This window comes from Pelobates fuscus, chromosome 7 (genome assembly GCF_036172605.1).
Source record: "Pelobates fuscus isolate aPelFus1 chromosome 7, aPelFus1.pri, whole genome shotgun sequence".
NCBI classification, from domain to species: domain Eukaryota; kingdom Metazoa; phylum Chordata; class Amphibia; order Anura; family Pelobatidae; genus Pelobates; species Pelobates fuscus.
Window position 1 is genome coordinate 118,679,737 of NC_086323.1, and position 26,674 is coordinate 118,706,410.

The following is a 26,674-nucleotide window of genomic DNA, read 5'->3' on the forward strand; positions in this document are numbered from 1 at the left end:
TATATATATATCATATACAATACATGGAACAATGATAGAGCTTGCCTGTAGTGAGCTTGTGTATATATGAATGTATGCATGTATATATATATATATATATATATATATATATGTATGTATACACACACACACACACACAAGCTCACTGACACACACATGCTCACTACAGACAAGCTCACTTACACATAACCATGCTCACTACATACAAGCTCACTGACACACACATGCTCAATACAGACAAGTGCACTGACAGACAAACTCACTGACACACACACATGCTCATTACAGACAAGCTTATGGACACACAAACATACAAGCTAACTCACTAGCCGGCACAAACACACAAAGTCGCTGACAAATAACTGGCTTTCCTAACGCATTTTTTTTTACCTCGTCCTGCTTGAGTGGGGGGGGGGGAGGGTTTGCACCTAGGGGCGGGGCTTGCATGCAGGAAGTGCGGCTTGCGTGCAGGGGTGGAGCATCAACACAGAATTGCCAAGAATGGTGAAGGGAGCCTCAAGGTGCTCCCTCCGGCCACCAGCACCCTAAACATGGCCGCAGCAGCCCCCAGCAACCCCAATATTTAATCCCCTCGGACTGACACCGGCTGTCACAGTCCGGGGGCAAAATAATTGAAATGGCATTTTTTAATGATTAGAGCTGTCTGCCCGACCCCTAGTCCAGCTCAGCCCTTGCCACCCAGACTGCAACCGGGCCACATGTGGCCTGCGGGCCACGGGTTTGACACCCCTGTTTTAAAGGGATCCTATAGGCATCAGAACAACTTTCGCTTAATGAAGTAGTTTTGGAGAATAGTTATGTCCCTGCAGTCTCACTGCTCTATTCGCTGCCATTTAAGAATTAATTCAGTTTTGTTTTTATTTAAAAAGCTCTAGCCACACCTCAACAACTTGTGACTCACACAGCCTGCATGAAAAATGGTTTTATTTTTAATCAGCACAGCGTGTTCACTTTAGACGTTTTTATCTCCTGCTATGTTAATTGATCTTTAACCATACACAGAAGGCTCCTGCATGAGTTATTAACAGAGCAGGAGAGCTGAACAGGAGGCTCCAAGCAAGTTATTAACAGAGCAGGAGATAAGAAATTCTAAATCAAACAGACTATGCAATAAACAGAGTTTAAACATTAGATCTCTCTTTACAGGAAATGTGTAGGGAGACTGTAGGTCACATGCAGGGAAGGTGTGGCTAGGGCTGCATAAACAAAGTGCTTTAACTCTTAAATTCTGGCAGAAAATTGAGCAGTGAGACTGCAGGGGCATGATCTATACACAAAAACTGCTTCATTAAGCTAATGCTGTTTTGGTGCTTATAGTGTCTCTTTAGAACCTCTTCCTTTATGCTGTTTGACCTAAAAGAAGACAAACAAACAAAATAACAACACAACAATTTTCCTCAAAAAGAAAAAACAAAAATCCCTTTTGACTCCATAAAGACAATCTGACTTCTGATAAAAAGAAATCTGATAAAAAAAAAACTGTTCACATACATATTAATCATATCCCTGAGTGTTCTGTTTTTGCAACAACAACAACAAATACACATCCAGGCCTTTTTTAACCCCTTAAGGACACATGACATGTTTGAGATGTCATGATTCCCTTTTATTCCAGAAGTTTGGTCCTTAAGGGGTTAAAGGGATCTATTGAATCTGATAAAAGAAACTCTTGAGGCAGTGAATTCCACATCCTTTTTGTTATCACTGTAAACAACATTTTCCTCTGTTGTAAGTAAAAACACATTTCTTCCAGTTTGAATGGTTGACCTTTGATGTCAGTTTTATTTACAATCTTTTTTTGTGGAACTATATCAAATGCTTTAACAAAATCCAAGTAGATCGCAACCATTGGAACACCCTGTTGTTTCTACTAAAGCCTTCACAGAACATTATTAAGTATGTTTGGCATGACATGTCTTTCATAAAATCATGTTGATTCCTGCTAATGAACAGGCCTGCAAAAATGTCCAAACCACATATGCTATGCTCACAGGTCTGTAGATTCTGGGGGTTGTAGCAGCTATGTCTATATACATTGCATACAATAATAACAAGCACTTATAGTTATAGTTACAGTTTTTGTTTTTCTTTTATGATCTGAATTTCTGAACTATGACTCCTTGAAGAATTCTGGGTTTACGTCAAGGATCTCTTACTGAAGAAGCTGTGTGAGAAGGTCACCGACAACCTGGGAGCAATTCTGACGTAGCACAAAGTTGATACAATTTTAGTAATTCCCCATAAATACCTTTGATATAAATTTCCTGTATATTGTAGATTTGTATGTTCTGCCTAAGGTATGGGTATTTAATTCACGTTCACTCTTTCTTTGCCATGAATTACCTCTCTGGATGAAAACAATGAGCTGCAGAAAGGATCCATCTATTTGCTATCAAGGAGCCTCCACACACGTGGATTCCTTGAACTTGGAGGCTGGCCTGCCATGGCCACTCTCCTTCTTGTGATGTAACACCCCCAATTAGACGATTCTCTAGAGCTTGGACACCACAGTCTGTGTGAGGAAAAATATATAATCAGTTACTATCCAAAATGGATTCTGTCCATTCACACCCATGCACATATCAGTACAAGTGTTAGTTCCGGTTATGGCAAATACAATCTGTTTAGGTGACAGTCTCGACAGTCTCTATATTTTCAGTATAGCATAGTCCCTTTATAGACAGTTTGGGTTGACGGGGTTGCAAAAACTACAAAAGCTCTTCTCATACAGTTGAGTTCCCAGCTCCCTACAAAAGTCAATTAGTGATTCTGGTGTAAATCCAGCATAAATAAACAAAAGGACACAGAGTTCTTCCAAATCTTGCAATGAGATAAAACACAGATGTGGAATACATAGTTTAACTCAATCTTTTACTGTTGAAGGAGCAGTGATCTGATGAAATGTGATCTGATGTTGCTTAAAAGAACACTCTTAGCTCTATATCCAGCACAGTATAGTGAAGGATATTGTGCCAGAAGCTCCCTGGCAATCCCCATTGTATGTAGTCAAACAATTTTAGAACAGTTTGACTTTTTACCTGGGGTCCTCAAGGTGCCGCACCATGCCTTCATGACTTCTGTTATAAAACCACATGCTCCTGCTTTGGAGCTCTGTAGTGGTGATGGTGCATGAAGTGTTGCTCTAAGAAACAGAAATAGAAAACTACCTTGGAGCTATCAGTGTTCTAAAAGTTAAGCATTTGAGACATTTTCTAAATCAGTGTTAGTATTCTAAAATAGATAAATACAAGCTTGGGAACCAACATAGTAACTTAAGAAGAAATAAGAAAACTAGTCACTTTTCTCAAACACTAATGCTAGTAGATGCCGCCATTTAATTGTGTCAGGTTCAAGATTGGTCAAGTTTATCTATACGCATTTAAGAATTAGTCCATAATGCACAAACTACAAAAACAACTACAAAAACAATTAGAGTTTGACATCCAATGAATGGATGAACAAAAAGACAAAGTCTGTGTGCACTTGGTTCAAGGAACTAGGAGTTCCTGATTGTCCAATGAAGAGATAAGGAGCTAAGGAGCCCGTTTAGCAATTAACAGCGAATCCTGTCATAATATAATTTCTCAAATACATTTTTTTCTTTATTGTTCTCCATTATGGTTGCATTGAGTCGCTGTGCCATAGCACACTTTCATGGTCTGCTCTTATGGTTTTATTCTGACATGGTGCATCTTACCGCATTTCTTCTCATCAGATTTGTCACGGCAATCATGGACGGAGTCACACTCTGGGTTTGGCTTCTTCACACAGCTTCCATCTTCACATTTATATGTGAAGGCACTACAAGGAACAGCTGCAGGGAGGTGAAAAGAAAGACGGTCAATTACAATGTAAGAGTAGGACCAAGGAGGGAAACACACACCGCAGCATTATTGGGAGAAGACATCAATTTGAAAAAGAGCAAAAAAAAAAAAATCTAATTAAAAATACAAAGAGAATCAGGAAGCTGAGGTTCTATATATATATACGGATAGGGAGTGAATGAGCATGGAGAAAACAAACGGTAAGAGGGAGACAAGATATAAAAGGAATAAAAAAGAATGTGGAAGGAGAGAGAATATTGAATGGCACACCTTGTTCGCAGTTCTTCTCATCGGTGCCATTCACACAGTCCTTGTTGCCATCACAGACCTGAGACACACTGATACAAGGACCACTTTCTGAGCACTGGTACTGAGCCGGGCAGACTATGGTGAAGAAACAAGTACTTATTTAACACAGTACAGGTTGGCTGTGATAAGGGATTATGGTCTTGATTTAATTTATATGACTCAGAATCTAAATGATTCCATTCTGTTAAAAAACAACTTATCAAATCATTGATCTACAAAACAATTCACATACATTTTAATGGTGACTTTTGCAAGATAAATCAGTTGAAAAGTGTTTTTTTTTTTATCTTGGTACTGTCTGCAGTGGGTATCTGGAATCCAGAATGTCCATATTTATTTCAATTACGTACCACAGTTCCTCTCATCTAGCTCATTGGAACAGTCTTTTACTCCATCGCAAAGAGGTACACACAGACCATTTGTTATACACAAGAATTCCCCTGGACAAGCTGCAGAGATAAAAGTAGTCAGACAGGTACTGTAATATTTTATTAACAATTCTTATTACAGTAGAGAAACATAATGAAAGATACATCAGTAATAAAGTAACAACAGAATCTAAATGACTTATGTGCGTAAATAACCTTTTGAGTGACAGTTCTTTCTAGGTAATATATTAAGCATATGATGTAACATAAGTTATATCTGCTTAGGGATGTTAGAAAAGATTGATGGGGTCACTGAGCTAGGCTGTAAGCAAAAAGCAAGAATCTTGTTATTAAAGTAACTTACGGTCAGATAGGTTGAAAAGACTGTAGGAGGCCTGTATTCCTGGCCCAGTCAGGATTTTGTTATTAGTAAAGGATACAGTGACATTTCCTGAGATTGCGAAAATTCTTTCAGAATACGACTGAAGCAGCCGGAGCCCACACATCCTGAGGATCATGAAAGGCACAGTTGGAAAGACATATTTTTACTAGTATTATTTATGTTTAAAATTATAATATGTTTGAAGGTAAACTATAAATTATATCATTATTCAGTAAGTGCAAAATATTAGATATAATCTATATAGTAGGTATGTACATGGGCAAAAAATTGGGTTCGGCACTTCCAAAATTCGGGACTCCGGCAATTCTGCACGTCGGCACTTTGGTTTGGTTCGGCAATCCAAAATTCTGGACTTCGGGAATTCGGCACTTCGGTTCTGTTCGGCACTTCCGAAATTCGTGCTTTCGGTAATTCGGGAAAGTTGGCAATCCGACACTCAGCACTTCAGTACGGTTGGGAAACTTCAGAAATTCGTGACTTTGGCAATTCGGGAATTCGGCAGTACGGCAATTCCTTAACCCTACCACTAACCCTAACCCTAACCCTACCCCTAATTGAAGCATCCGAATGTCCGAATTGCCGAAATTCATCCGAATTTAAATTCGGACCGAAACGAATTGCACATGTCTACTATATAGCATCTGACATTCTACACAAACTTTTATCTAAAGCCAGTAACATTGTGGCCCTAAAGATAAAACCTACATATACTGATAATTTGCAACTGAACACCAGCTACTTGTGTCGGTGCTCTAATTGCGAAAAACCAGCTAAAGTACCAAAAAAGAGACTCCACGGGTCTCAAGGGGCTTAACCCTCGGAATAGAGAAAAATATATAAAGAAAAACACAATGCTTATGACAATCTCAAGGAAAATTGTGACTCGCTGTGTATCCTGGAGATGTACAGTAGTCTAAACGAAAATACTTAAATAATATTAGGATATCCCTAAAAGGTGAGGGTTATAAAATAAAAATAATAAAGTGCCTAAATGCTCCACAATATATGGAAAATATATAGATATTATGATTATATCAGGTATCCACTATGAGCTTTATTATATCTTGCGCAGTGGGTAACCGCAATGCTATCTATATAAAATCTAATGGATCAGGTTATAAGAAAAATAGTCACTAATTTACCATCGTATTTACGAGATACCAAACACACCCTGAATATCCTTGATGGGGTACATCTTTCGGATAACGCGATTTTATGTAGCCTGGATGTAGAGGGCTTATATAGTTCTATCCCGCACGAGGTTGGCCTAATACATCTAAAAGCCTACCTCGATACCAGCTCCACTACTCCAAAAAGGCATAATCAATTTGTGCAAGATCTAATGCGTTTCATATTGACACACAATTACTTCATCTTTCAGGGTAAACACTACCACCAGGTGAGAGGGACAGCTATGGGGACGGCTTGTGCCCCCTCATATGCCAACCTCCACCTGGGGTGGTGGGAAAATACTTTTGTGTTTGGTACCCAACTTGCTAAATATACCAAATATATTAGCATTTGGAAACGCTATATCGATGCTATAGTTAAAGTTTGGAATAGCACCACAGAACTTTTTGAAGAATTTGTCAAGATACACAGCGAGTCACAATTTTCTTTGAGATTGTGATAATCATTGTGTTTTTCTTTATATATTTTTGGCCCTAAAGATAATGCAGGATTGTCAGTGCAATATTGTACAATAAGCTGTGAAAGTGTTAGCATGGGCTCTTAATTTCACTACACAAAGTATTTACACTGTTAATACCAGAGACCATGACCAACATTTCTCTTACTAAACTAAAAGGTGCATACCACCTTGTGCTGTATAACCATACATCTCATGGCTGTATGGCATGTGTCCCATACACCTGCTATTCTGTCCTATATTTGATGACTATTTCCCCTTGTGACGCTTTGGAGGCAGGATTTGGGCTGATATCAGCAGTGATCTGGAGAAATTAGTTGTAATACACTGATCAGCCACAACATTAAAATCACTGGCAGGTGAAGTGAACATTGATTATATTTTTACAAGGGCTCCAGCCAAAGGGTGGGATGTAATGAGCAGCCAGTGAACAATCAGTTCTTGAATTTCATGTATTGAAAGCAGGAAAAATGGGTAAGCAAAAAGATCTTAGTGACTTTGACAAAAGTCATATCGTGATGGCTAGACGACTGGGTCAGAGCATCTCCAAACCAACAAGAAATGTGGGGTATTCACATTGTATAATGGTTAGTATCTACCAAAAGTGGTGAAAGGAAGAACAACCAGTGAGCTGGTATCAGGGTCATGGATGCCCAAGGCTCATTGATGCATGGGGAGAGGGAAGGCTAGCCAGTCTGGTCTGATCACACAGAACTACTGTAGCTCAAATTTCTAAAAACCGTATTGCTGACCATTATACAAAGGTGTCAGAACACACAGTGCATCACAGTTTGCTGTATATGAGGCTGCATAGCTCCAGATTGGTCAGAGCGCCCATGATGACACCTGTCCATCGCTGAAAGCAGCTTCTGTGAGGACGTGGGCATCAGAACTGGACAATGGAGCAATGGAAGTAGGTTGCCTGGTCTGATAAATTATGTTTTTGTTTAGATCAGGTGAATGGCCAAGTGCGGTGTTTACCTGGGGAAGAGATGGCAGCAGGATGCACTATGGGAAACCTTGGGTCCTGGCATTCATGTGGATGCTATTTTGACACATACTACCTACCTAGAGATTGTTGCAGATCACATACATCCATTCATAGCAATGGTGTTTCCTGGTGTCAATTGCATCTTTCAGCAGGATAATGCACCCTGCCACACTGCAAAAATTGGTCAGGAATGGTTTGAGGAACATGACAAAGAGTTTAAGGTGTTCCCTTGGCCTCCAAATTCCACAGATCCTGTGGAGTCCATACATAAATGCATCAGAGCTGTTTTGGCAGTTCGTGGAGGACCTACAGAATATTAGACAGGTGGTTTTAATGTTGTGGCTGATCAATGTATACTCTTTCTTGTATTTTTCATAAAGTTGACGCCCAGGGATAAAGCCCCCTTGATCTGCATGAATTATGTAACTCAATAAAGAATTGAGTCTCTCAGCCAAAACCTTAGTTATGGTTTTCAGGTCAAAATTAATAAGGAGATAGGTCTATAGTTTTCACCTAGCATGCCATCTTGACCTGCTTTGGGAAATTAATACAATGGCTTTGATTTAAAAAGTTGGATAAGCTTTCCAAATGATTTAACATTTTTGGATTTAATTTTATTTAATTATGCAATATTTTGATATTTTTTTGTATAGTGATATATTTCTGATATATTTTAATATTTTGACTTAAAAAAAAAAAGTTTATCCAAATTTTTTTAAATCATATGGAAAGCTTATCCAAAAATATTAAATCAATATTAACAAGGGACATTTCAGGATCTGGAGATAACATTTCTACCTTTATACTTTTTCCTTCGTGTATGGTATAGAGGATCACAAATTGTAATATATTCTGAATAACTAGGGATGTTTCACTCTAAAGAATATCCTTTTTTGCCTCTCCTATTCCTTTTTTATATGCTGGCTGTATTTCTCTGTATATGACAAAGGTCATCAATAAAGATTAAAATAATAAATAATAAATAAAATAAAAACAATGTCATGTCTAATTCTCATACGGTACCTCTTGGTTTGAACTAGCCACAGCCCTGAAAAGCAAGGTTCATAGGTGTATTGGCGTGTAAGTTTGTATCCTTCAAAATGCAGAACAATGCCGTAATCAGGAGAGGGAACCTGTGACAAGAACATTTTTAGATTTCACAAATAAAGGTCATTCAACTACCTTAGAACACTGGCATCTTTACCTCTGTTTTGGCTAATCATAGCAGGCTAGATGGCTGGCTCATCATCAAAGGACATCTGAGTCACTCTATTCTGCCTGTAGAATATGTATATATTCTACCTTTGCCATCAGCGATAAATGTATTTTTAAAGTCATCTAACTATGCAATAGATTAATGGGTGTACTTATTTTAATGATGGGTTGTGGCAGTGCAAGCATCTACTTTGGCTGAGAAATGCTGCCTTTTAGGATCTGACTTTGATCATCTGCCTGTTTGACAGATAACTCCTCAAAGCAGGTTAGCTAATTGGTGAGCTATAGTTGGTTTATTTAAATGCCACTGCTCCAGCTAAAATGCACTTGTATGACTATCTGCTACAATTTGCGGCCAAGTGCCTGCGTGAAAAATTTAAACTAGTCAAATGAAATATTTAGGATTATTTGCTTTTGAAAGATGAATATTCTTAGGAGATATTTATAAGGGTGATACATATTGTTGTTAAAGGAACACTATAGCGTTAGGTATACATATATTCCTAACGCTATAGAGCTCTAGTCACCGTTTAGGTGACTTGGGTCCCGTTCTGGGGCAAATAAATGGTTAATTAACCATTTATTTGTATACTTTAATCCAGCGCCAGGCTCCCTTGGCAATGATGACCTCTCCTCCTCCATTGACGTCAGGTTCCGAGTGGCCAGAGGCGCTCATGCATTTAAACCCGCCCATAGGAAAGCATTACCCAATGCTTTCCTATGGGGATCATTTTTGACACTGGACTCCGTGAGGATTTACTCGGGAGACAGCCACTAGAGGATGGATTAACCCTGCAGTGTAAACATATCAGTTTCTCTGAAACTGCTACATTTTCAGCTGCAGGGTTAAAACTAGGGGGGCCTGGCACCCAGACCACTTCATTAAGCTAAAATGGTCTGGGTGCCTATAGTGGTCCTTGAATTGGAAATTAAGTGAAATAGATGCACAGCATTGCAATCTGCGAAAATGCTCAAATTAGAAATTTTATAAATTGACAAAACATGGCAAACCTAGTTCCTGGAAGTATTAATGGAAATTAACTAATTATTTATTAATTAAAAAGATAGATATTTTTTTCTTTCCTATGCTAGCACACATAAAGGTTGCAAAATTCACAGCAACAATACAATGTATATGAATACACAGAAAAAACAATAACATCATTTTATTTTTATTTTTACTTAAGTATATACTTCTCAATATTCTAAATTCATAGACAAACACTTCCGATTAATATCTATGCAACAAGGGAGTCAAGAGGTAAAGTACTGTTTAGTTGGTTACAACTGCCTACCATCTGTGGTCATATTTTAAAATGGAATATATTTGTCATAATTACAGTGGAATATCTTCATCCTATGCCAAATTTATACATTATGTTTCAGTAGGGAATTATACTCTTGGGATGCCTATAATCAGCTAAACAGTCCGTCAATCCAGCAGATGTACAAAATCAGATAAGTATTAACACAATTTTATTTATCTTATTCAATACAAATCTAAATGTTGCATAGATGTGTTATACCAGGAATGTTTCACTGTGATACACATATTCTGCCACTAGGAGGCTCTATCAATTTAAAGAATATTCAATAAATAGTATACTGACCATAAAGTTCCAAGTGCAGTTAAAGTTTGGCGGACAGTAGCTTGGGTAGTAAGGTGTCCTGAGCTGGCCTTGGATTTCTAATGTCTTCTTAAGCACTATGCTGTGCTGACAGGCTGGCAACAATATAAGAGACTGGTTACACATCCATGGCGGTGCAATATTTATTATTTTACACAATTTCTTACATTCTCCCTGTTATACCTGCATACCCCTTAATTATTATGAAGGGCTACTCTGACCTTATACCAAATTCTACCTTCATGGCCTGTTCCTACTTTGTGTCTAGCTTTTGTTTTTTTTCTCACTTTACAAACTATGTCCTCAATTTAGTATTGCTGGATAAGCTTATCAAATTATTTAATATTTTTGGCTAAACTTTAAAATAATTTTTTCAACATTATTGACTATAAAATAATATATCATGTATGAAAAAAATATCCAAATATTACAAAATTATCAAAATATTCCAAAATTAAAATGTAACATAATATTGAATAATTTTTATAGTTCATCCAAAAATATAACAACATTTGGAAAACATATCCAACAACATTAAATTGAGGCCTATATCCTTAGAGTGGCTTTTCCGGCCTGCCTTTGCATTTTCATGCTTCAGCTTACATTCAATGGGCAGGGGTTGCACGGTGAGCATAAATGGGTCATCGTAATTGTACATTCCTTGCTTCCACAGAACTAGCATCACATTCCCCGAAGATAAAACTTCAGATTCTGGTTCCTGGCGGGTGCAGCCATAATGTCTGTAGGAACAAAAAAAAAACACACAAAACAACAACCCATAATGCTACAGATAGATACATACATTTAAATGCACGGATAACTAAAACTCTCAACCTTGATGTCTAGCCTTCCATAATGAGTAAACAAATATTATATATATATATATATATATATATATATATTGGGTAGTATATGTATTTATATATAAATATAAAGTTGTAAAAACAATTGAGACAGACATCTGTTTTCCAACTTGGCTTGTGTTGGCTTAAATTGTAATACAGTAGTTGGTTGTCACCTCACTAGACTGATGTTTAATGAATAAACCCTTTAGCAAACCACTTGCAAGGTAGCATCAGTGATAAGATTATTTATAGTGTTGTACAAACTACAATATCACTTAGGCTCCTGTATGTAGTGCACTTCCTGGTGTGTTATCACAAAACATAGTAACTTGTTTATTTTTTTGCCAGTGATATTTGCACTCGGTCTACATTAGCTGAGGTAACTGCTTTCTGATAAGAAAATAATATATACAAACTGCTCACATTATACTACTTTGTGGAGGCTAGTTTTGGGGGCCCTTTTGCAGTCATATTTAGATTTAATATGATGACTTCCAAAAATGATGCCAAATTAGACCTGTCGGTATCCTGTAACATTGTCAAAAACCAGCTCCTGTATTTCTTTCCTAGCTCTGAATTCTATAAAATATGCAACGGTTGATTATATTTTTTATAAGGCGTGCTTTTTTACTCCTGTCATTCATGGATCTGTGCAACGCAGAACTTAAAAAAAAAAAAAAAAAAAACAATTGCATGGTCCTTATCCCATTGGTAAATGTCATTGTTATTATTTATTTATAAAATATGTTACATTGAGATTTGTCGTGTTTTCAAGTATGTTCTCATTAGTGCATATTTTACCCCAGCAACAAACTTTTTCTCAGAGATTTCTTGGACCACTATATATATATATATATATATATATATATATATATATATATATATATATATGTGTGTGTGTGTGTGTGTGTGTGTAAATAACAGATAAAATGTGTATCTTGTAATACCTTTTTTATTGGACTAAGAGAATTTTTTAATGACAAGTTTTCAGGACAACCTCCCTTTTTCAAGTCTAAAGTATTTCTGAGCAAGAGGACACATAGAATTCAGAGTTGAGTTGTGATTCAGGGTTTAAAGTGACAGGTGTAGATAAGACACAGGTTTGATAGACGATAGACACCATTCTCGCAGAGGGCTGTAAATATCTTGTGTGAAGATCACAGAGTGAGGGGGGAGAGAGAGAAAAACAAAAACAAAAACAAGCAAACAGTGCAGAAGATGGTGCTAGAAGGGGAGTGTAAAAACAAAATAATTGCTTATATTAAGAATGCATGAATTCCCATCCAAGAGTTACAGGATATCCACTGGATAGGCCTATATCCAGCATACGCAGACACACATGTGCATATACGTATACACAAGTAGTGTATATGTTCAAGTATACATAAGCACATACACAATATACACAAGTACATAGAACAATATACATATAAATACAATCAAATGCACAAATATATGTACATGCACACCTATACATACATCCACACATAAGCTCCAATACATGTACCTACACATGTACAAATGTGCCTACACACACATAGAGCCATATATATGCATATGTACACATACACACATGAAAACATATACATACACACAAACATAAAAAAACACACATGCACACAAACTCATATACACAAATATAAGTGCACAGTCACATATAAACAGGGATACAATTTCTAATTAGTGGGGTAATAGCTGCTTGATCCAAGGATACATCTGACTGCTATTTTGGGGTCAAGAAGGAATTTTTTCCTAGTTTGTTGCAAAATTGGAAGCGCTTCAGACTGGGTTTTTTACCTTCTTTTGGATCGGAGGCAAAGGCATATGTGGGAAGGGCTGAACTTGATGGACGCAAGTCTCTTTTCAGCTATGTAACTATGTAACTATGTAACTATATATAAGCATACATGCATAAGAGTATGGGAAAGCATAGGTCTATACATAGTACTTTGTATATTGATAGAATAAACATATCATTGGAATGCATTTAAAAATTTTTATACATATGACAGAACAGTAAGATAATGCTGTGGGAGTGTTCATGTAAAGTGTTAGTAGTGGGACAGGAACCCCAAATCAATATTTAGTCATCTATTCTTGCTGTTAAACAATTGGATCATTCTGGCTTCATACGTTTTTCTTTCTTGGGTATTTTTAAAACCAGCTTTCAGTACTTTGATTTAGGTCCTTCATTGAGTGGCCTGGCTGGGTAAAGTGGTGTCCCACAGGAGTGCAGTACGATCCTTCTTTGTGGTGTTTAATGGAGTGTCTGTGCATATTCATTCTGCCATTTAATTGCAGGGTGGTTCTCCCAATGTAGCATCCTAGGTGGCATTTGGTGCATTGAATCGTGTATACCACATTGCTGGATGTGCAGGAGTATGAACCTTTAATGCTGTAGGTTTTATTGTTGTGTGTGTTTGTGTTGTCTGTGCATATGTGCTGGCACAGTTTGCAGCAAGTTTTTGTTTGCATTGACTGGTCCCGTTTTCTTTATTATTCCCATCAATTGGTAGCTTCCTGTTGATTAATTTTTGTTGGAGGTTTTGCGGTTGTCTGAAGGCCAAAATGGGTGTTTCAGAGAAAATGTTTTTCATAGTCTCATCTTCTGTTAACACTGGTTGTAGGTCTTTAATGATTTTCCATATTTCCTCAAGAGCTGGGTTGTAGGTGACCACAAGAGGTGTAGATATTTTTTCTCTCTGTACTGTAGCAGGCGCGTGCGTGGAGTTTTTACTGCAGAGTTGATTTATTTGGTAATAGCCTTTGGTTTGTAGCCTTTCTGTCTCATAGATTGTGAGAGTACGTTTAGATGGGAATTACGGTCATTAGGCTCAGAGCAATGTGCAATGGTACCTAGTTGCTTGGCTGTAGATGATTCCCTGTTTAGTATGGGAGGGGTGGAAGCTGGAGCTGTGAAGGTAACTGCATCTGTCTGTGGGTTTTCTGTAAATCGAGGTGTGGATTGTTCCATTGTTAGATGTCACAGTGGTGTCCATATACATTCACAGATCTAATAGAATATTCTATTTTTTATTTGATTGATGGATGGAATGAGTTAAAAGAGTCATGAAATTGTATCAGTTTTTCTTCGCTTTCAGTTCAAATTATGAAGATATCGATATAGCAATAATATTTGTATGGTTTGGTGTGCTGTTTTTCTAGGAATCTCTGTTCTAGATCTGCTATAAACAGATTAGTATATTGGGGTGCCATCTTAGTACCCATAGCAGTGCTCATGGTTTGTAGGTAAACCTTGTTGTTAAAACTGAAATAATTATGCGTGAGGATGAATAGTGCCAGTTCTGTGATAATTTGGGGGCTGTATTTTTGGGTTGTCGAATAAGAGAGGAAATAGAAACAAGCATTGCTGTCATCTGCATGTGGAATGTTGCTGTACAGAGATTCCACATCCATGGTTACAAGGATGGTGTTAGCAGGGAGATTGGTGACTTGGCTGAGTTTGTTAAGGAAGTCAGTTGTGTCTTTTATGAAGCTGTTGGTGTTGCTGACTAAAAGGAGCACTATAGGGTCAGTAACACAAACATGTATTCCTGACCCTATAGGGTTAAAACCACCATCTAGCCACCCTGGACCCCTCTAAAAATAAAGTAAAATCTTACTTGAATTCAAGCCTGCAGCTGCATAGTTTGGCCCTGTTTCCTTTAGACTTACCCACTGCCTGCTGACATCATCACAAGTGGTGGCCTGAGCCAATTACAATGCTTCCCCATAGGATTGGCTGAGACTGACAAAGAGGCAGGTCAGGGGCAGAGCCAGCACAATTCAAACACAGCCCTGGCAAATCAGCATAACCTCATAGAGATGAATTGAATCAATTCATCTCTATGAGGAAAATTCAGTGTCTGCATACAGTGGGAGGAGATACTAAATGTTTGGATGCATTTTAGGCAGCCATGACCCAGGAAGGATCTCTAACAGCCATCTGAGGAGTGGCCAGTGAAGTTATCACTAGGCTGTAATGTAAACACTGCATTTTCTCTGAAAAGACAGTGTTTACATCAAAAAGCCTGAAGGTAATGGTTCTACTCACCAGAACAAATTCAATAAGCTGTAGTTGTTCTGGTGACTATAGTGTCCCTTAAACGTTCTAGGGCATTTTCTACCAGTCTGAGATGTTATGTGAGAGTTTCCATTCTAGTTATTCCAGGATTACCTGTTTTGTGGAAGCATATAGAAAGTGCAATAGTTGTCAAAAAGGCCCCTAATTCTTGCAGGTAGTATAGTTACCCCGTTGCCCATTCGTCTTGGCAAAATGCCTCCAGGTCATGCAAAAACGTTGGTCATCTTGCATGAACTGGATGTTTGAGATCTCCCCAATGTGGCTTGATGATATTAAGGTCAGAAGACTGTGATGGCCACTCCAGAACCTTCACATTTTGTCTGCTGTAACCACTGGAGGGTCAACTTGGCCTTGTGCTTAGGGTCCTTGTCATGCTGGAAAGTCCAAGAGCATCCCATGTGCAGCCTTCGTGCAAAAGAATGCAAATTGTCTGCCAGTATTTTCTCATAACATGCTGCATGCATTTTGCCATCAATTTTCACAAGATTCCCTAATCACCCCTGCAGCCCCCCCCCAAAAAAAACATCAGTGAGCCACCACCATGCTTCACAGTGGGGATGGTATTCTTTTCACTATATGCCATGTTGACCGTTCTCCAAACATAGGGCTTATGGTTGTGACCATCAGGGTCACAACCATACTAAATCCAACTAAACACATTAACTACAGTTCATCAAGTACACCAATGTGTTAGAATAATGTACTAAGAAAGCGGTAGGTGGTGCAGCACACAACCCTCCCACCCCCCTAGATCTGTTCAATCCCATATTGTAATATGGCTGAGAAGATCCATAGATCACTATTTGTGACCCTCTGCCTGGTATGGGGACTTAATGTTGTATACTGCCCTCTCTTTACTCACCTCGCATACTGCACACTTTTGATTGTGCTTATAGCCTTTAAACTCAGATATTGTTTTAGTGATTTATAGTTAAGGGGGAGGGAGGGGGTTGGGGTTAAGGAAGAAATTTCTTTGGTCTGTTTCAGTAAAATGGTATTTAATTAAATTAAATTAAATGGGTTATTTTGTCATTCGGTTGCAATTTGGCTATTTGTTAATAGTCATATTAGGAAGCATATACAGAATTGGTTTTAACAGTCACCGATACTACAGCCAACTTGAATTGCAAATACAGCTAAAATAATGGAATTTGCCATTTGTAAATAATTGAGTGTGTTTTGCATAGATAGATTTTGGTTGAAATGGACAAATTTGGACACATGCAATTTCATTGCTATTGTGCTCTATTTAGACAGAGCTCACACACTAAATTCAAAACATGTTTGCTCTAGTTTAAGGAGACATTATTGTGAGTTTTGTTCTTGCGAATAGTTGTCCCATACCTATAAACACAGACAATTTGGAGCTACTAAACCAGGGGTGCCCAAAGGTTCCCAGATGTTTTAAAACTACAGCTTCCATGATGCTTTGTCATTCTAAAGGCATTCTAAATGCATGCAAAGCATCATGGGTGTTGTAGTTCTACAACATCTGGGGATCTAGCGTTTAGGTACCATTGTACTCACCAGAGGGACATTCATGTGGAAAAGGAATGGCAGATAGATTCTATTGTAAAACAGCAAATGTTACTCCTAAAGAAGGAGCTTTGTGTCTATCCATCAATCAATCAATTAATCAATCTATCCATTGATACAATTATGTAGCACATAACAGAGCAAACTCTACTTGCATGCACTTTAGCAGGAGAGATAAAATAAATAGAGCAAGGACTGAAATAATCCATATGTGAGAAGACTCTGTCAAATAACCATGTCTTCACTTGCTTCAAGTATATGGGATTGACCTTTTTTATTAGATTTTTATTTTTATTAGGGAGAGGACATTTCAAAAGCTGCATATTATGCACATATAGGGAATGACATCCTCTTTTTACTTTCCTGAATCACTTGACCTGACTACCAGCTGTTGTTGAGTACCTCAATAGATGAGAGAGGTGAAAGGATGTTTATTTGGATGAAAACAAGTGTAATGTCTTGTGTTCACTTGAGATATGGTTGTACTTCTGTTTTCCTGGAATGATGCATGGTGTAACACCTGTAGAAGTGAGAAAATGTTATCTGGCAAATGTACAACACATTGAGCCCATTTACCAGTTAATGATATGATGGTTTTGAGCTTCTTGTGGTCCAGCAGATATGTTACATGATGTATCATCTCCAGTGTCCTCAGAATCGATTTAGTTGTTGATCTATGTACTATTTAAGAGAGGGTGCCATTGAATGTTACCAGTTGACAATGGCCCCAGCGTTTCTCCTGTTACAGTGATACCCGGAGAAAGTTGTGAATACTCTTTAATGTTCATATCTTTGGATTTGCCAATGATGTGTTTCTGATGTTTGCTGTCATTCATTTATAGCTGTCATCAACTTCTGATTTGATGGTAGCTGATAGTGTTTGTGAAACTTCGATTTTCTAATGCAAGCATAGGCGTGCGCACGGGGTGTGCCGGGTGTGCCTGGGCACACCCTAATCCCCGCGGCACGCCTATGCATTGAGACCGGCAGGGGAGATCTCAGCGCTATCCGAGCGCCGGCTCTGCTCTCAGCCTCCCCTCACCGGCTCACAGGCAGTGAGGGAGGCAGGAGAGGACCCGGGGAGCTATTGCCTGCAGCTCCGCCGGGTTCCTCTCGCGAGATCTGAGCGTTGCCGCGGCAACGCTCAGATCTCGCGTGAGTGAACTCTAGCCCTGCGGGGCTCGAGTTCACTCTCCTCTGGACCACCAGGGATGGCAGCAGCAGGATCCCCCCTCCCAGGCATAAGGTAAGAAGGGAGGGGGGATAACTGCTCTGCCTCCACCTCCACTGGACCACCAGGGACAAGGAATAAGAATCCCCCCTCCCCACATAAAGTAAGAAGGGAGGGGGGATATTTAGTAATGTACCCCCACCCCCCACAATCACCCACACACATACACACATACACAGCACACACATACACATACACAGCACACACACACACACATACACAGCACCCACAGACATACACAGCACCCACAGACATACACAGCACCCACAGACACACACAGCACCCACAGACACACACAGCACCCACAGACACACACAGCACCCACAGACATACACAGCACCCACAGACATACACAGCACCCACAGACACACACAGCACCCACAGACACACTGCATCCACAGACATACACAGCACCCACAGACATACACAGCACCCACAGACATACACAGCACACCCACAGACATACACAGCACACCCACAGACATACACAGCACACCCACAGACATACAGCACCTACACACATACAGCACCCACAGACACACAGCACCCACACACATACAGCACCCACACACACATACAGCACCCACACACACATACAGCACAAACAGGACCCTAACAAACACACACACACAAAACACTACCAGTACCCTCACACACAAACAGCACCCTGACACACAGTACATTTACAGCACCCTCACAAGTGCACACACACACACACACAAACAGCACCCTGACACACAGTACATTTACAGCACCCTCACAAGTGCACACACACACACACACAAACAGCACCCTGACACACAGTACATTCACAGCACCCTCACAAGCACGCACACACAAACACCCTCACCCACATAGTACACTACCAGCACACACACATCACACTAACAGCACCCTCACACAGCACACACACAGCTTTGTGTGTGTGTGTATATATGTGTATATATATATACATACATATATATATATATATATACGCCGCGTGTGCTTGTGCTTGAGGGTGCACACCCTAATGCAATAGGCTGCGCACGCCTATGAATGCAAGCTGAGTATCATTTGCATTCAAGCGAAGTATGAACCTTCATCTCTCAGGAGGTCTGCAGGGAGTTTCATACAGATGTTAAAGAGTACAAGTGACAGACGTGATTCTGGGCGGATGCTACATGATATCTTAAGGGCTGGCACGTGTTCATTTCTTTGGTGTCATTTGTCAGGAAGAGGATGATTTGTTTAGTTCTACTCATCTGAGTCCTGCTAGTTCCTCTGCATATATTATGATCGTTTCATGTCAAGGGTTTGAAAGACTGGGGAAAGATCTGGCAGCATGAAAACAATATCCTTGCTTTTATATAACAAGTATGATATACCATCTCATACTTTACTAGCGCTGTTTGGTCTGAAGCCAGATAGTAGAAATGCACATAACTGTAATTAACCTAGAGCAGGCATAGGCAACCTTCGGCACTGCAAATGTTTTGGACTACACCTCCCATGATGCTTTGCCAGCATTATGTGTGTAAGAGCATTATGGGGGTTGTAGTCCACAACATCTGGAGAGCCGAAGGTTGCCTATCTCTGACCTAGAGCAAAGCGCAGCATGGTAGAGAGGAAAGATACCATAATAATTGATAGACAACTCTTAGGAAATAAGATTATCAGCATTCCAATTACCAAGAGCACCACAGTTGTATTGTATTTAGTACAATTCCCTGCGGCGTATCTATTAATAAATCTACTGGAAACACTAATATCTTCTATAAATGTTCACATATACCAGTGATAACTAACGTTTGGCATGCACTCTGATGCCATTGGTAGCTCCCTGTCTTGCCTGTTGGGTAGCCATAAATTATCTGAATCCAAGTAAATCAGGAGTTTTAAAGAGACACTCAATCTTCTTTATCACAGCTAATCATCTAGAATAGTGTTGTCGCGAACCCGAACCCGAACGGGCGAACCGTGCGAACCGCCATAGACTTCAATGGACAGGCGAATTTTAAAACACACAGGGACTCTTTCTGGCCACAATAGTGATGGAAAAGTTGTTTCAAGGGGACTAACACCTGGACTGTGGCATGCCGGAGGGGGATCCATGGCAAAACTCCCATGGAAAATTACATAGTTGATGCAGAGTCTGGTTTTAATCCATAAAGGGCATAAATCACCTAACATTCCTAAATTGTTTGGAATAACGTGCTTTAAAACATCAGGTATGATGTTGTATCGATCAGGTAGTGTAAGGGTTACACCCGCTTCACAGTGACAGACCAAACTCCCCGTTTAACGCACCGCAAACAGTCCTCTATATACAGAGTAAACATGGCTCCCTCTATATACAGAGTAACATGGCTCCCTCTGTATACTGTGTAAACATGGCTCCCCTCTATATACAGTGTAAACATGGCTCCCTCTATATACAGAGTAACATGGCTCCCTCTATATACAGAGTAACATGGCTCCCTCTATATACAGTGTAACATGGCTCCCCTCTATATACAGAGTAACATGGCTCCCCTCTATATACAGTGTAAACATGGCTCCTCTCTATATACAGAGTAACATGGCTCCCCTCTATATACAGAGTAACATGGCTCCCCTCTATATACAGTGTAAACATGGCTCCTCACTATATACAGAGTAACATGGCTCCCCTCTATATACAGTGTAAACATGGTTCCCTCTATATACAGTGTAAACATGGCTCCTCTCTATATACAGAGTAACATGGCTTCCCTCTATATACCGTGTAAACATGGCTCCCTCTATATACAGAATAACATGGCTTCCCTCTATATACCGTGTAAACATGGCTCCCCTCTGTATATAGAGGGAGCCATGTTACTCTGTATATAGAGGGAGCCATGTTTCCACTGTATATAGTTTAACATGGCTCCCCTCTATATACAGAGTAACATGGCTCCCCTCTATATACAGTGTAAACATGGCTCCTCTCTATATACAGAGTAACATGGCTCCCCTCTATACAGGGGCGTACCTGGAGCATTTGGCACCCGGGGCGGATCCTTTATTTGGCACCCCCCTCCCCAACTTTGAAATGTAAAAAACAGCTGCAATTTTTTTTAAATGTATGTTTATGCAGTGTGTGTATAGTGTGTAAAGTGTGTGTATATTGTGTGTGTAGTGAGTGTGTATAGTGTGTACAGTGTGTGTATATTGTGTGTATAGTGAGTGTGTATAGTGTGTGTGTATAGTGTGTATAGTGTGTGCAGTGTGTGTATAGAGTGTGTATAGTGTGTGTATGCAGTGTGTGTAGTGTGTGCATAGTGTATGTAGTGTGTGCAGTGTGTGCATTGTGTGTACAGTGTGTGTGTATATTGTATGTATAGTGTGTGTAGTGTGTGTATAATGTGTGCAGTGTGTGCAGTGTGTATGTAGTGTGTGTGTGTATAGTGTGTGCATAGTGTATGCAGTGTGTGCATAGTGTGTACAGTGTGTGTGTGTGTAGTGTGTGTAGTGTGTGTATAGTGTGTATAGTGTGTGCAGTGTGTGTATAGTGTGTATGCAGTGTGTGTATAGTGTGTATGCAGTGTGTGTATAGTGTGTATGCAGTGTGTGTATAGTGTGTGCAGTGTGTGTATAGTTAGTGCAGTGTGTGTATAGTGTATGCAGTGTGTGCAGTGTGTATGCAGTGTGTGTAGAGTGTGTATAGTGTATGCAGTGTGTATAGTGTGTGTATAGAGTGTGCAGTGTGTGTATAGTGTGTGCAGTGTGTATAGTGTGTGCAGTGTGTATGCAGTGTGTGTAGTGTGTGTATGCAGTGTGTGTAGTGTGTGTGTACATAGTGTGTACAGTGTGTGTATAGTGTGTACAGTGTGTGTGTATATTGTGTGTATAGTGTGTGTATATTGTGTGTAGTGTGTGTATAGTGTGTGCAGTGTGTGTATAGTGTGTATGCAGTGTGTGTCCCCAAGCCCCTAGTCACTCAACCAAATAAAAAAGCCCCTACCTACCCCCCTCACCCTAAAAAATAGTGAAGGGGGAATAAAATTACTACCCTGTAAAGTAAAATTCAACTTACTATTCAACGTCTTCTTCTTCTAAAATCTTCAAAAAAAATAATCCATCTTCACCCATGGAGGGCTCCGTGTCAGTGTTTATCAGGGATCCTTAGGATAGGTGTCAATCCATATCTGCCAAGTGACCCTATGTAGGGGGAACAGTCCCTATTCTGCTCTGTGTCAGTGTCTGGAGGGAGTCTCTGCAGTAACACAGAGTGTCTGGGGGGAGTATCTGCAGTAACACAGGGTGTCTGGAGGGAGTATCTGCAGTAACACAGAGTGTCTGGGGGTAGTATCTACTTGTAACATTTATATGCACAAAAAAAAAAAATAATAAATTGAAAAAAAAATAAAAAATGGTTGCAGCTTCCGAATTAATCTAAAATTGATGCTGTCCAGTAGGTGGGAGGGTCTGCTAGGGAGGGTGTGCTGCTGATTGGCTGTAATGTGTCTGCTGACTGTGAGGTACAGGGTCAAAGTTTACTCAATGATGACGAATAGGGGGCGGACCGAACATGCTATGTTCGCCGGGAACTATTCGCCAGCGAACAGTTCGGTACATCACTAATCTAGAACAGTGTTTCCCAAAGCAGTCCTCAAGACCCACAAACAGTCCAGGTTTTGTCAGTATCTCCATTAGAATAAAACAGGGAAAAACATAAATCCTGGATTGTTGGTGATCTATGAGGACTGGGTTGGAGACCCCTGATCTAGAAAGTTTCTGTGAAATGATTTACCAAAAACAGTGGATTCCCTGGCACTCAATGTCCTACCCCTTAGTTATGGCATCATAATGATGAAGTTTTACATCCATATTATTTGTCTAAACTAAATAATCATTAAACTTATCATTAAGTCGTAGCAAATTGTAATCTAAATGGAAAAATTCAGGCAAAAGTTACAAAAATTTTACTATAGCTGAATTGGAGAATACTTCTAGATCTGCTATTTTGGCCTAAATGTTGTCATTCACATTTTCATTCGCTAAAATCTTGAGTTTACTAAATAATCTTGCAAGTGTTTGTACAGTATGAACTGTTTTTTTGTTTGTTTTTTAGGAGGGTATGTAATAGCGTCATACCAAGGGGACAATAAACGGGCAAGATTATGGCACTAAAGGAAAAAGAGGTTAACACAAACAAAGACAGGAGAGGGGAGTTGAGAGTAAAATAATAAAGGAAAGACGGACTGGAATTGAGAAAGTGTGAACATACATTATTCTGGGCACTTTTAATTTACTTCTGCAAAAGATTTGGCACTCAGGCACAGACACATTTACCATCACAGACTTATACCATTAAATCAAACACATCTATATTTGTCTTTCCTGTGACTTGTGCTATTAATGAATTTCCTCTTTTTCATTTGTTTAAGTCTCTGTCTTTTACTGTTAACCTATTTTTATTCTGCACTTTGGTTAAAGCTTATCAGTTACATTTTTCTTTTTGCAAAATACAACTTATCTCCTAATTCTATCTATCAAAATGTTACCATTACTATTTTAATGATATATTAGAGTGATTGGCTTACCATTTCTGTGTACATTGGCTGATATCTGAACGGAGCCAACAGAAAAGTCACATTGAGAAGTCCAGTCACTATACAATGAGTTCTGGAGACTTGACAATTGGCTTCCAAAATTTAGTTTAAATAGCAACATAGGAAAAATGCAGTTCAATCAAATTGAAGATTTAATTTTTCTAATTCAGTCAAATTTGAGTCATACTTGAAAAAAAAAAAAAAAAAACTACCTGCATTTCAGAGATTGGTATATTTTAACAGCCATTAAATATATTGCCCCACTGTGTCAAAATGTCCGACAAGTAAGGGTCAAGTTAGCCTTAGCATTAGTGATGTCATGATGTAATGCTTAATTGTCTCAAGTTGCTGTAATCATGCATGGTCTAGTTAAACCTTGCTCATGAGTCATGATTTCACTGCTATTATTGAGACCCCAGGCTTGCCTTGCCATATGTAACCTTGTTCCTTTGTGGCCTCAGTTTGTGTTGGCCCAAAGTCACCCATGGAGCTACTCTCCAAGTCACTGGCTTCAGCCCTCAGTTTTTTTTCATGACAACTCTGGTGGATCAACCTTGTACATCATCCTTGGCTAAAGACATTGGCTTTCGTTTTGACTACTCTCACAGATTACCCTAATTATCTGCTCCCTCTCTGGCTTCCGACTTCAGTCACCATTACCTGATTACTCCTACGAATTGTCCTTGTGCTTCTCTACAACTCTGGTAACAGACCTTATCCGATCATGCTTGGAACCATTCTTCATACATGCAGACTTTCTTTCAAGTGTTTATCAACATACAGTAAATCCCATCATTGTACCCTTCCTGTTTCTATTGTTCTATAGAATCAGTACTCTCTAAAGTTCTCATAACCTTGCTCTCAAGTGCTCAAACCTTGGTAAAGCTCAACATTGCTTGATTATGGTTTGCCCTATGCTAAGATTCTTGTTTCAACAAAACCTCACTACTACCTCCACTGTTCTCTGGGCAACATATGCAAATTGGAGTTACTTTTCCACCCCAATACATCCAAGTTGAGCTTGTCCATCTCCACATGACTTCCAATTCACTATTGCCTAAAGCTGCTCTCCTACATCAGTTACCTAATCAGTTACTTGCTTGCTACATCCTTCACTCCATTGTGAATGGACTCAAGTGTCTAGGTCTATGACAAGAGGAGTAAGGTAAAATAATTTAAATTGTTGCTTAAACTAATGTGTTCTCCAGTTTTTCACAATATTACACCATCACTACCAGGAATCGTGACACAGAGGTCTACATTTTATATATTTACATCTATTAGAAAACCAACAATACGCAGGGAATAGTTATAATTATGTATCATTCTAAATGTATCATTTTTAAATAGGAGAAGATTTTTTTTATTTTGTTTTATTCTTTATTTTTGCTGTGCAAAGATTTACACACAGCCTTGCAATGCCCCAACAGCAAGGAAAAGGCATTAGAGATCAGGCACACTTTTTATAGAACAACAAATAACATTCATGTCTGTCTGGCAAGTAATATATGAGAAATTGGAATCATGGTTAACGACAGGTAAAATAGGCAATGAGGAACCAATGAGACTGACATTAATGAAACTGAATTTGCCTATAAGATTTCCACTGAAGTGTTAGACAACATTAGGTTGCTGTACCGTACAAAAAAATGCTAAAAGAGGAGAGGAAAAAGTAAAAAAATAATAATTAGATAGCCAGACACAGCCACTCAAGCTACATATGGCAACACAAGAGATTAACTCAAATTAGCATTATACAGGCAGAGTCACCAGAGTCCCTGTCAACCTATCCCTTCGAGTGGCATGCCCTCGGACGTCTCCTTGACAGCTCCAGATCAGGGCCCCCCTCCAACTCCAGGCCTGTATGAGTGCTAGCTGCTGCAGTCAACAGGCTTGGAAACCCCCAGGAACCAGAGGTGGTATGTCTCCCCAGCCGGGGGTAGCAGGAAGATCTAGGTGGAGAATACCTCAGTCGGCAGACTATCCGAGGCTTGTGTCTTCGGAGCTTAGAGGCAGTGCCTTGTGAGGCTCTCGGTCCAGGAGGGCAGGCAACAGGGTGAGTAGATGCAGGGTGAGTAGATGTGCCTTGAGGGGATATCCCCTTCTCCGGTACGGTGTGTCTCAGTTGTGGTTGCAGTATAGGCAGCGAGGCTTTCATGCGCTTACGTAGTTTCAGCCAAAAGCCCTGAAACAAATCTCGTCTAGGCGTTGCAAGGTATATTTCATCGATCCACTGTGGGACAGCTGGGATGGGCTCAAGCCCTGTACATCAGCATGGGGGGCATCCACCATCTTGCTTGAGAATAAGTGTCAGGGTGCGTCCGGAGTGCCGATGTGAGCGCAAGTTAAGTGCAGCAGAAGTAGCACGGTGAACTTCAGTGTGGACCGGGATATCCCCCGGCAGCCCAGAGGAGAGGGGGAACAGGGCGCTGCATCAAACAGGCGCAGATGTGAGCAGAGGATCAGCCGCCTCCTCCGCACAGCGCCCGCCAATAGGCCTCAGAGGCAAATCTTCTCGGTACCGAGAGTTATTGCATACCCAAAGGGATCTCTCGATGGGCTGCAGCTTCCCGTCATGTAAAGTTGGGTTACAGGCTTAAATTGGTTAAGGTTTCATTATAATTGGCTTATATTTGGGTTTTTATCGAGGAGCTCCAGCAACACACGTGTGCCTCGCTCAGCGGTCAGGCCCCGTCCCCCAGGAGAAGAATTTATAGCTAATTATTCGCTCTTAAATTTAAGCAGCAAAGTTGAAGTTTTGGGGGGAATTTTTGAAGAGAACAACATTGATAAAGTCATTCTCTTTTCACTAAAATAGGAGTTATAAAACATACAATTTATCTCCCAAAATCATTTAGAAATAAATTGTATTATATAGTTGCAATACAACCAGAAACAAGCTATAAAATCCTAACACATCATTGGTCACTATTAATAAATGATTAAATTCTACAGAAATCATCAGAAAGAAACCTCTCTAATTCAGAAATTTCAATTGGTATGCAACACTATG

At 39.6% G+C, this 26,674-nt stretch overlaps 1 protein-coding gene across 2 annotated transcripts in view; it reads right to left on the minus strand.

Moving 5' to 3' along the window:
* TMPRSS6 (transmembrane serine protease 6) overlaps nt 1-26,674 on the minus strand; it is a 126,869-nt gene that overhangs the window by 40,341 nt on the left and 59,854 nt on the right. For both annotated transcript variants that reach the window (XM_063426508.1, XM_063426507.1), the window contains 8 exons: nt 11,011-11,147; nt 10,390-10,502; nt 8,588-8,697; nt 4,887-5,029; nt 4,505-4,603; nt 4,116-4,229; nt 3,719-3,835; nt 2,365-2,533 (listed from right to left, as the gene is read on the minus strand). In XM_063426508.1, the coding sequence (XP_063282578.1) occupies nt 2,365-2,533; nt 3,719-3,835; nt 4,116-4,229; nt 4,505-4,603; nt 4,887-5,029; nt 8,588-8,697; nt 10,390-10,502; nt 11,011-11,147 (1,002 nt within the window). The remainder of the gene's footprint in view (nt 1-2,364; nt 2,534-3,718; nt 3,836-4,115; nt 4,230-4,504; nt 4,604-4,886; nt 5,030-8,587; nt 8,698-10,389; nt 10,503-11,010; nt 11,148-26,674) is intronic.